The 12,029-nt window shown below is 45.3% G+C and overlaps 1 protein-coding gene across 7 annotated transcripts in view; it reads right to left on the reverse strand.

Annotated features, from left to right (window-relative positions):
• UBR4 (ubiquitin protein ligase E3 component n-recognin 4) overlaps positions 1 to 12,029 on the reverse strand; it is a 115,126-nt gene that overhangs the window by 18,798 nt on the left and 84,299 nt on the right. For all 7 annotated transcript variants that reach the window (XM_039509301.1, XM_039509300.1, XM_039509299.1 and 4 more), the window contains 14 exons: positions 11,421 to 11,562; positions 9,967 to 10,048; positions 9,213 to 9,386; positions 8,515 to 8,636; positions 7,871 to 8,068; positions 7,664 to 7,744; positions 5,133 to 5,220; positions 4,273 to 4,400; positions 3,675 to 3,782; positions 3,081 to 3,200; positions 2,121 to 2,311; positions 1,703 to 1,876; positions 967 to 1,066; positions 125 to 343 (listed from right to left, as the gene is read on the reverse strand). In XM_039509301.1, coding sequence (XP_039365235.1) covers positions 125 to 343; positions 967 to 1,066; positions 1,703 to 1,876; positions 2,121 to 2,311; positions 3,081 to 3,200; positions 3,675 to 3,782; positions 4,273 to 4,400; positions 5,133 to 5,220; positions 7,664 to 7,744; positions 7,871 to 8,068; positions 8,515 to 8,636; positions 9,213 to 9,386; positions 9,967 to 10,048; positions 11,421 to 11,562 — 1,927 coding nt within the window. The remainder of the gene's footprint in view (positions 1 to 124; positions 344 to 966; positions 1,067 to 1,702; positions 1,877 to 2,120; positions 2,312 to 3,080; positions 3,201 to 3,674; positions 3,783 to 4,272; positions 4,401 to 5,132; positions 5,221 to 7,663; positions 7,745 to 7,870; positions 8,069 to 8,514; positions 8,637 to 9,212; positions 9,387 to 9,966; positions 10,049 to 11,420; positions 11,563 to 12,029) is intronic.

The following is a 12,029-nucleotide window of genomic DNA, read 5'->3' on the forward strand; positions in this document are numbered from 1 at the left end:
TGGAGCTCTGGTCACTCAATATTTGTCTTGCACTAAAAAAAAAATTCTTCTAGCATTTTTAGCAAGACAGGAATACGACATCCACCATAGACCATTGGAATCCATTACTGTGGATAGGCATTACCGTCATTCCCAGAGTGCCTAAGGCTTTTTGCCTCATTGCCATGGCCATACGCTTCTTCTCCGCACGTGTCTCCTTTCGGGCTGCATCTATCTTCTTGTTCACCTCTGGATGTTCCCTTAGTGCCTCCAGCAGGTTCTCAGCTAACGTCCCAATACCTTCGTCACTGGACACTTGCTCCAATTTGTGCAGGTTTGTAATAGAGTCTGTGCCTATTAGTACCTGTTAGAGATTAAAATACAGCAGCTTCTTCAGGAAAAGTGTGAGCAAGACCCGAACTATTTCATCTAACCCAGCCTGCAGCAATCACTGATTGACTAGTTAGAGCTTTAGGCCACTACAAGCGTTTTAAGGGGAGTAATTCACTGCAATGCTACAGGCGCCCAAGACTGGTGTCTCAGTCTTCCACAATGCACCTGTATCATGCCCTAAAACTGCATACCAAGGCTACATATACTGAGTAACCAAGAGCTAAAAGGAGTTTGTCATATAAGCTACTGAAGTGAAGCCCATAAAACACCTAGACCATGGGAAACCCACCACAGCCATAGTCTATACTTCTACCTTGCACTTCAAAGGAACTGGAAAATTTAACAGTAAAGAACGATCTTGAGCTTACGAGAACCAGACAGTACTTAGTCAGACTCTCTCTACTTCAATGGGCATAGTTAATCCAATAGTTCTTTCTAAACTAATGGATCAACTGGGTATGAGAACAACATTGCTCTCTAAACTCAACCACAGTACTACTATGAAAAGATTGATCTAGCTACAGACACCATATAAGCTCTCAGATACAAGCCAGCCACCTGCTTCCTGATCCGTTTCCAAGACTATCTCCTTACCTGTGTGGCAGGGTGTTGTGTGGCGAGCCCTCGAAGGAGCCTCAGGATGAAAGGAAGTGCTGGACGAGATAAAAACTTCTTCCATATGTCTGCATCCAAACTACAGAGAGAAGGCAAAAACATACAGCCGCTGAAAGATAATCGGCAGCACCAAAAGGTATCTAGCTTCCAGCCAACAGCCAGCTTACACTATACAGGCTTCTAAGAAAGATGGCCACCCTTCCCTCATCCCCTCCACACAAACAGATCACAAACTTACAACCAGAAGGGCTACTTTGTTCCCTCTTGTCTGAGCTCAAATACTTAGTTTAACTTTTTGATGTTTATTTATAAAACCTTAATATGGTAACTGAAATGACATTCACACTCCCTCCTCCACACTGCACACACTATCAGCCAGCTCCTCATTCAGTTGTTAGCTTCAGGTTTTGTTTTAGGCCTATGAGATAACCCTCAATGTGAGCGCTCTGTTTCAGGGTGGTGGATAAGATTCAGCCAGGAAATGAGGCCAACTGGTGCATCTGAGTAACCATGCTTAGAGCTGATAGAGACTTTAGGTCATTTAATCCACACATGCCACCACTGTAGTTCTGTCCCCTCAAGAGTTCATTCACCAGGGATTCAGAGTCTAAATCTTTCCAGGGATGGAAGTCCTGACCCTCTCCTTGGAAGACCATTCCATTTGGTGATGATGAAATAAGGATTACCACACAACACACCACAAAGTTGCCCTTACTTCTTTGCACTGGGGATATGCTTTTTCATGTAGTCGAGTGCATTCTGTGTAATCCCTTTCTGGAGGATGAGATCTTTCAGCTGATGCCCGTTGCTGTTATTCTTTATGCCAGCTGCTATTTTACAGAAACAGTCCAGGAAAACTTTATCATCTCCACTGTGTTCCTCATCATACCTGAGCGGGGAGAGGAAACAGCAGTGAATTTAGGGCTCTCCCCTAAGAACCCAGCAGATATAATGGTTCACTCTGCAGAGTAACAAAAACACATCAGCCCAGATAAGCTCTTCAGAACTCCCACCCGCCAACCAGACTCCTCTTCTCCTGCAAATATCCATTAGACTAACGGGAGCATCAAGGATGCTGATTTATTAAGAATTTTTATTTAATTGGTGCTCTTTGCTGACATGACAAAACGTACTTGTCAAAGTTACAGTAGGGCTTGAATCGATCAACCAGGATCTGCATTTTCTCCATTTCCCCAAAGGACAGATAAGGGATGATGCGTAACAGGCCTTGCAAAACACTGGGATTGGAGCGGACAAAAGTGCTGTTAATCTGATCCAGCAGCATTACCAGCTGATCCTTGTCACCGGTAAGGAGGAGGTTACCCTGCAAAAAGGAGAACGATTTATGCTCAGGATTAATCGATAGGCTTCAGGAAAATCCTCCTATTCCAGTGGTTTACTGACTGTTCCCTATCCGGAGGAAATCAGAGCTTCTGGATCTCAGTAAGACAGCGTGATAAAGAACAAAGACAGCAAAAGTAGAAGTCTCGTGGTCACGGAGAAACTGCATTTTTAGCACATTTCCAGGTGTCTAATGGAACAGCTGTATCAACCCATCTAATCAATACCTGGCTTTCTGCAACTGCTGTTAAAATGTTCTCATGTCGAAACAATTTAACCCTAGCCCAAAGGAGGTCTGACTCACGCAATAGTAGTTCAACCAGATCCACTGGGCTAATGGTACCCTCAGGGGAGGGAGAGAAGCCCCATTTCTCAGTGTTTCTGGTGTAACCACATAGTTCACATTGCCAGTTATTCAGAAAACTGAGTGTGGTTTCAGAGTTCATAAAAAGGCACTCTAAAGGACAAGGCAGATTCACCTCTTTCCATGTCAGCTGATCCAGCCACTCTGACCCAAAGCAAAAGAGTTTGGTAGGAATCTTACAACACTTTTGGTTCAATGTTGCACTTCCTTCTTCTGTCCCCAACACAATCTTTACCAACACTGAATCTGCCAAGTATTATCGTGTTTGATGGCACAGCTTAGACTCCTTTACAGCCCGCGGAAGGTCTGAACCACTGAACAAGACATTTAAAAGCCTTGGATTCCAGTCAGTATTTCCCTCTCCATGGCACCCAGAATAAACACTCACCTTGTCCTCACTCAGTGGTTCTGCATTAGACTCATCCAATATGATCTCCATGATACTAAGCACCTGCTCTGCCACAGCTGCTCCGCCACTGTCCTTGCTCTCCTGCTCAGCTACCAGCGCCTGCACAGAAGATGACATTAGTCACTACAGCACCAACTGCTATCACTAATAGATGACAGAGGGAAAATAGGGTTGATAGTCCTTAGCTTAGACTAGCACTGAGAGGATATTTAAGCTCTCTTTTGGTTGCTATGAGGCACGTATGACTGAAATTTTGGGTATCTTAAATACAACTGAGCAGATGAAAAATTTTCAGAAGTCCTGGTAAATTTGTGCAAGAGGATCCTGTTCATTACTGAGGAAGGACACGAATGTGATCTCAGCTAAGGTGTGGATAAAAAGTTGTGTTACCTGGAATGCTACTCTCCAGATAATGCAGCTAATCACCCAAAGGTACGGTCTCTGTACTAACTCCGAATTTGTGTTCTTGATGCCACCATCAAACTACACTGTTGGCTTTGGGTATGATTTACCATCCAGCAAAAGGTGAGCCAAGGGTACCAAAATCCACTGTAGGCCAGAATTCCTCCTTACCAGATTCAGAGTTCCCAGCATGACATTCAAAGTGTTCATCTCAGGTTTGACCAGCTGCTGACGGTTCACTTTCACTTTCACACAGTAGCTGAACAGTTTTAGCAGCACCTTCAAAGAAACAGAGACTGTAACCTACAAGATATCCACGAAAGGGCTGGCAGGATGTAAGCGAACTTAAAAGCTCCGAACATTCTAGTTAACTTTCCAAAACCCCTTGGAAAGCACAAGATGGGACCTCTCCAAAAACATTAACCCCAAGAAGATTTTCCAGTAAGATTCTCTAAAACATAAAACAGTCATGCTAACAACCTGGGGCCTGATCCCGCAAACTGCTCAGTGCCCTCAACTCCCACAGACTTCAAAGGCTTAGTCCGAAGAAGTGTTAACAGAGGGGATTAAAAGGGGACAAGGAGAAAGGAGGAAACTGCTATAATTTTACTAGACATGGATTAGTAAATTTAAACTCTGCTGCAATATGTGAGCTGCTGTACAGGACTGCAGTTGGTAGGCAGCTATTCTAAAAGGAGGAGCATTCCTGACTGCTTATGGCTTTACTCTACCGCACACAGTCTCTTTGCCATGAGTTGCTCAGACTCACTGTCAAGAGATGTCGGCCTTGTTTGAAATCCTTGATTCCAGTCAGTCGGTTCAGCATGCACTCCAGGCCTCCACACTGCGCCATCACACCGGCCATTTTATAAACCTCTTCCTCATCCTCCTCTTCATCTACAGGAAAGAAAGACTATGACAGAAGGGAGGCAGCGACAGCACCAGGACTATACAGCTACCCATAAGGAGAGAGGCATTGAAGTAAAAATGGAGATTAAGCTACAATTGCCAATGCCAGCTACGGTCAAAGTTAAGCAGCTGGGCCAAATCGGAGAAAAATTACCATGAGCAAGAATATTAAAGAAGGATTTTGACACACAAGTTCCTTCCACATCTAAGATGAAGTCTAAAACTCCAAAGTGCTGCTGGCCGCAAGCTCTGGTGTACCAACTAACTTCAGAACTGAAGGTCAATATAAACAGTTGCTCTAATATCAGGCACGTCTGAATCAGAGAAAAGATGGTCTTGTCATTAAAGCACTGGACTGAGTTTGATTCCAAACAGTGCCACAAATTTCCTGTGAGATATTGGGCAAATTGCTTAATCTCTCTGCATCTCTATCAAATGGAAATGATACTTTCTGAACTCAGAGGGGGATTGTAAGGATAAATTCATTCATGTTTATGACGTGCTCAGATACTACAATGAGGGGGGCTATATAAGTACCCACACTGATATTATAAGACAGTGTTGGTTATTTAATCTATTCCTGGCACAGGAGGTAAATATAGCAAAAGAAATGTTTGTCAGTCAAATAAGCTCAATGCTGTAAGGTTAATGGTACCATACTTCTGTAGTGAGCCCCTCCCTCCAAATCTAATTCCAGTTTCTAAGGAACAAATGCCTTACCTGTAGTGGAGTCCAGCGACTCAATGAATTCTTCAGTCGCATCTCCTAGCAACCCTCGCATGCGGTAAATGATCCTCATTGGCTCCCCCTGGGGAGAAGAATTAGACAAGTGTCATGTTTGCTATGCTGGTGTCTCTGAAAATGTCCAATTGTCCAATGATGTTTCCTTTAGAGGGGACGACAGAAATTTAAGCCTCAGTTTCCTTTCACCCCAAAACAGAAGATAATGTAGGGAAATTCTTCAAATGGCTCATTTCTCCACTTTTTATCTTTTCTAGAGTCTCTCCAAAACTCTATCCTCATAAAACCCCACTAAACCATCATTTAGTCTATTCTGTTTCCTAACAAGGCCCATTACCAAGTTGTATGTCTAATTAACAGTTCTCCCTCTTACATCACCTGCCTTCATGAAAGATTCCTTTAGTAACAGGCTGCACGTTGGTATCACATCAGTGAAAGACACAGCCAAGAAGAAGGGGGGTGATGAGACATGTATGTCCTCAGAGAGGGTACCTGCTCTATAATCAACCTTCTCGGCTGATTCCGTGGCACAACCCTAGAAAAGACTGGTAAATAAATTGGATGGGGTGTTGCCCAATAAATCAGGGAGAAAGAGAGACTAATTAGACTGGTGTTTTTAAACAAACAAGTCTCCGAGCAATGGGAAATGAAGAAGAAAAGAGTAAATGGCATTTTGATGAGCTTTAAGTAAAAAAGGGTACTGGGAAGTGTGCAAACACCGTAAAGGACTAGCTGCCCCCTTCCTGCGGGAAGGGAGTCAGGTAGCAGGATGCATTTCCAGCCAGAAACACTGGCTGAGTGTGTATCACCGAACTTATCATTTTAACACTATAGGTATGAATACAAAGAAGGAAAAAACCCGTAGCTTTGGGAACAGGAGACCTGGAGAAAAAAAACCTGTCAGAGAGCGCACTAAGCCTCATGTGGAATAAGCAGTGCTTAATGTCATAGCAAATACATAAGCAGAGGGAAAACCCTGGGGGAAGATCTGCTCAAAGGCCATGCTAGAGACCAGCAATTAACACCACAGGGGCCCTGGTAAAATGGCAGATGAACAAAAAAAAGCTAGTGAGAGAGACAAGGGAAACAAAACAGGCCTGAGGTTAGCTTCTTGTGAGCCTGTCTATTTCCTAGGGAACGCAAGATGGAGCTCCAGAAGTGCTTTGGAGCGATGCACACAAAGGAAGACAGATGAAAGCTGTTAGTGACAGTAATGCTGAACAAACTCAGCCTTTCCCATCCAGCAGTGCATCCTGGGAAAGCAATACTCTGGCTACAGAAGAACATCGCACACAAACAGCACTTCCAAATGCTGAATACATAAAAGGGGTCTGAGGGGAGCACATGGAATATTCAGCCTTGCTTTTTTGGCAGCTCACATGCACCATGAAGACCAGAACTCATTTCCCCAACCAGTGCTGCTTCTTAATGGAAAAAGGTGACCATCAACTAGCTTCAGGCTTGATTTTGCACCACAAAGGTTTTTACTCACAAGCCTGATCAGAGGTACTGCCCCAAATGAACAGCACTATACTGCATACGAGCTAGGCACTGGGATTATTTCAAAGAAAACAGGATTTATTTGAATCTGCCACAGCAGTATTGTGAAATAAAACACTGAGATCAGAAAGTGAAAATGACCAGTCAAGTTTTCTTGTCCAAGGTGAGCAAAATGCAAAGAATAAACTGTACATAAACAAGAAATATAAAATAAGATTTTAAAAACTCAGTCAGCCTTAATAATCTCCAGTGCTATTAGCATGAGCAGTAAGGCACACATTTTCCGCATGCAAGATGTACACTGACAGCTTCCTTTTTAGTGCTATCCACTAAACTAAACCCTCACAAACAAGGCAGACACCTCTCGACAGGTGCCCACGGTGTCACAGTTGGCTGACTGCAGAGTGGAAATAAAACAGAGAACAAACTCCTTCCTGCTGTGACAGCTTGGGCAAGTCCCTTAAACTCATTGTCTTTTTTCTGCAGAACTACAATGGGGCAATACCTGCCATCACCTCAAAGACACATTGTGAGGATCAATGTCTTAAGCTCTTGGAGATCCTTAAATGAAAGGCACTACAGCAGTATAAAAATACTATTGATATCAGATACTCTTTCTGCACAGACATTGAAATGCAGAATAATAGAGCAATCTGGTGTCCCAGGCGATACATATATCAAGCTGCCATGTGCAGATGGAGTGTGAAGTGAACCTTGAAAGGCAGTCACATAAAATGCAGCTGTTTTTTAAAGGAAGGGTCAGAAGAGTCCTTGTCTGAGAAGCCAGCTCAGATTTCTGCAAATGAATAAGCACAACATAGTCACTATTCTTAGCTAAGTCAGTGTTATGTGCTTCTAAGCCACCAGGATTGCAGGGATGAGTAACAGAGCTGCTTTCCAGTTCCCAAATGAGTGCCTGGAGAGATCCTGAGCAACTAGGCACCAGAGGGAAAAGCTGATCCCATCTGGTATTGTTTTAAAAAACAGAGCAGGGGGCCACAAGCACATACCTCATTGGTGGGACACCAGACCTTCTTGTAGACCTCAGCCACAGGCAGATCCAAGCTGATGATCTTATTGTTCACCAGAAGCTGAAAGGGGGGAAATAAAAAGTCTGAGCACAAGCTCACACCACATCACTGATGCAGATCACCAGCCCTGACCAGAAACCTGCCCCCATGTTTCTCAGCATGCGGTCAGCAGTTGTGCATTCTCACCTCCATTCCACTGTCATCCTCCAATAGAGCCACGAGGTCGCAGTCCTGACAGATTTTGTTCTTGATGTCCCTCATGAGCGGCCCAATGCCCGGCTCATTACTGCTGTAGGGGTTCCCTGGCATCCTTCCCTGCAAGAAATCTTCCTGCTGGGGATCTTTCTCCAGTGTTACAAAGAACTCAGTCACTTCATTTTCTTCCTTAAGAGCAAAAGCAAAGGGAGAGTGGGTGAAGATTTCCCTAAACACGTCTCTCTCATCCCCATAGCCATTACCAGGATTTTCTCTAAGACGGTAGAATCACTAGCTCCCCCTGCTGTGCCTACAGACTTTGGAGGAGACCTGATAATACCAGATCATCTTCTGTAAGCAAATTCCCCACTGCACACTAAGGCCAAGCCTCAGGCTTCTCACCTGTTCAGCAATGGCACAGGAACCCAGCACTGGTATCGGGTCCCAGAATGGGGACAGCACACTAGTACAATTCTACACTGGTTAACGTCAAACCAAAAATCAGTGGAGTCAGCACAGCTTTGGGATCGGTTCTGCTGAAGTGTAAACAACTACTTGGACTATTTTGACAAGCTTGTTTCATTCTGAGGACGTATACAAGACCTGCAAATGACTGCAGGTATCTGCTCACTTACAGGATAGATAATACTGCAAAGTCTTTCAAAGATGAAGACAGGAGTCCGGTAGTCATCAAGGCTGTAGCGTTTAGCCGTTTCAATACACACTGCCATAAACGCCTTTGTTTCAGATTCTGTGCCTGCAAAGAGAAGGGAGCGTTTCTCATTAATCTAACTTTTCAGTGGGCTCCTTTTAGCCCAACATATACACCACCTCCTCTCGCAGTAAGTAGCACACTTCAAGGCTACCTCTCTTCTGAAAAGTATCTGTTTAACATAGCTGGGGAAATCGCTATGGGTTCATGGTAACCAGGAAACCTCTTTGCATGCTAGTGCCACAGGAAAATCATCCTTTCATAACAAAGCACGAAATTCCTGGGAATTAATAAAGGTCTCTTACAGGCATTTTCTTTAAAATTTCCGTGTGGCCAGGAATGGCAAGGGGCTCTGCTTGCTAAGTTTATTACATGATGAAGGGAGGGAGGTGAGGGAACCATTGATCTACATAAGTGTTTGTAACCCCATGGCTAGTATATATCATGCCATAGTTTTGAAATGTTGTAGGATGTGCTTTAAAACCAACATGATGTGGTGGTCAAAGTCATGAAAATCCCTGTTGTGGGGTCCTTGAAGTTGTTCCTTTGTGGGGCTGCATGACAGGTCTTGTCTTCTCAGGTGACCTATAGTCAGGATCCCTGGAACCCAGTTGTCTCTACCTGTTGTCATATCCTCCAGCATCTCCAGCAGCATGTCCTGGGTCTCGTCAATCAGCTTTGTTCTCTGCACTACCAGCTTCCTCAGGCAGAGATAGCCATTCAGGACTGTGCCCACCAGACGGCTCTTGAAATGTCGTTTGATGGACTCCACTTCCACAAAGGAAGAGAGAAGACCTACAAAAACAGGAGAGATTCAGGAACCAGGGGACTCTATTTGCTTTGTTAGCTATGAATTACACATGGCCAGCAAATCTAGAACTATCCTGCGAAGGGAACAAGAAAACAAAATGGCCTGCAGTGACTCCTGGTGTCCACTCTGTTACTTACCCAGCCTACTCCTATATAAGCCAAAAGATTTAGGGTGAAAAGACGGGCCCATTTTTGGGATGGGGATGGCTCGTATGCAAGACCAAATGTGATCAGAGAAGAGGGGAGGGATGGGAGCAAACAATCTCCCAAGTGTGGGGCTTATAACTTCTTCACCGAACTCCACTTGTGTGTGGGTTTGGGGGCTCTTTTCTCCAGCCTAGAGAGTGAGGAGGGACTGGCAGTTCCACAGTGGCTCTTTTCTCTTGGCTACTCCCCTGGCCTCCTATGTTTAAGCCAGCTCTGATGATATGCAGGTGAATGACTGTACTAACACTTACACCTGCACTGGGGGACAGTTTGAAACACCACTACATGCTTTTGAAATACAGTGAACCATGCTGCAGCTCTTAATATGTGACCATTATATGGGGGTGCAACTAGGTACCTGTGAGGCTCTTCAAGGCATATCCCTGCTGCAGGTCAGTGCTGAGTGTGGCTTCCTCCAGGGCGAGTAAACGAGCTATTTCCTAAAAAGAACAAACACCATCTACATGACAAAGCAGCAAAGCAAACTACAGGTGCCAGGAATGACCGGCTGATCTGTGCTCAGCAGACTCAAAGCAAAAACACCATGTTTTTAACAGACACAGTAGAGGACTGGGGCTGGCTATGTAAAAGCCAGAACTGCAGAACAAAGAAAGAAGACAATCTGTCCACTGGTGCCCAAGCTGTATTTCTATTCTCTTCCACTTACTCTTCTCATTCTATTACCCATCTCTCTGTTGGTCAACCACCGCACACGCTGTGCTGGCATTGTTCATTACGAATGATGTGATGTCAGGATGCACCTGGTATGTTCCATTGCACAGCTGGGGTATTGTACATAACTGTGCCTGTAACATTTTATTCAGCCTCTTCAAGTTCCAGTAGTGTTTGCTATGGTCTAGGATTGGATTTCACTGCAATAAACTTGAGTATCAAGGGCTGCTGAAACCCAACGACTTGAAAACTGTAACGTAAAAACATTCCCTCCAAACAGCCCATAGTTCATGCTGGAGGAACTGGAGCAGACCTAAACCTTCTGCTCTGCGGTCACTAGTTGCTCTCTGAGCCTCTCAGTCCGTCAGCCAGGACATGGTATTTTGGCACAGAGCTGCTGCCAAGTCAATGTACCAGACATTTTTGCTCCTCGGCATAGTTGCCTGTGGAATATTTAAATAAAGGGACGTGGCCAGCTCACATCGAGGCATGGAGCAGCTGGAGTTAAGAATTACTATAAGCCATTTCTGCCCATAGTGATAGGCATCAGCTCAGAAATACCAACCTTATACAACTGATACCATGGGGAGGAAAGAGAAACTCGGAATCATGCACAAAAGCAAATGGGCGCAGCTCTTAGAGCGCAGAAACCAGGTGAGGAGACTGACATTGTGGGGCTTGAGGGGAGCTGCAAGGTTCACAGGTGCTGACTTCCCTGCTTTCTCCTGGGTGCTCGACCCCCCCTCTGCCCCTGCCCCCACTCCACCCCTTCCATGCAGCCCCGCCCCTTCTCACCCCTATCCTGCCTCCATTCCAACCCCTTCCCCAAAGTCCCCACCCCAACTCCACCCCTCCCTGCCCCTATTCCAACTCCTTCCCCAAATCGCCACCCCAGCCCTGCCTCCTCCCCTGAGCATGACACTTTCCCCGTTCCTCCCCTTCCCTCACAGACCACCCCCAAACAGCTGTTTGGTGGCGGCTGGGGGGGAAGCGCTGGGAGGTAGCCGTGCGCTTGGGGGGATGAGGGGAGTTTGGCTGCCAGTGGGTGCAGAGTGAGCACCCACAGAGTCAGCACCTATGGCAAGGCTGGCACCAGCTTCCTCGTACTATTTACTTTGCTTCCTTCTTACAGATCCGTACCTTAGTGATGAGGTTGCCAACGTAGGGCAGAACGCCTCTTGCTGCCAGGTAGACCTTCCAGTGGGCGGGCTTGATGAGTTTCTGATACAAAGCCAGGTACTCGGCAGCACACTCTCCAGCAATGCTCAGCTCATCCAAGTAGCTAACACAGGGAAACAGAAGTTAACTGCTTCCTAGTGACAAGAAGCACTCAGAACTTAAGGATGGGGCGGCACCCTGGGAAATAGCTATAATTTTTTTTTTTTTATAAATATGGTGCATGCCTGTGTGTGTTTATGATGGGTTACTTGTCAGGGACTTAGCTCAAAAGGGGTTGTTAAAGGAACCAAATAAGAATGGTAAAATGGCCTAGATAAGGAGCATCCCAATAAATACTCCAAACAATAGCCAGGTTTATAGCTGTGAAGAAGCAACTCCTCAACTCCAACCCTGGTGACAGAGCTGTTTTGCCAAGGCTGGGAAGAGAGAGCTCAAAGGGAACACACCAAACCATTAGAGGATCAGAAAAGGTTGGTGCTTGAGTGGACAGAGAGGCTGGCCAGAGAGTGTCAGTGGAAGCTGACAGGCTGACAAAGGAACACAAAGAGAGAGCATGCTGTGAGCAGGATG

Source organism: Mauremys reevesii, linkage group 21 (assembly GCF_016161935.1).
Source record: "Mauremys reevesii isolate NIE-2019 linkage group 21, ASM1616193v1, whole genome shotgun sequence".
Classification (NCBI taxonomy): Eukaryota; Metazoa; Chordata; order Testudines; family Geoemydidae; genus Mauremys; species Mauremys reevesii.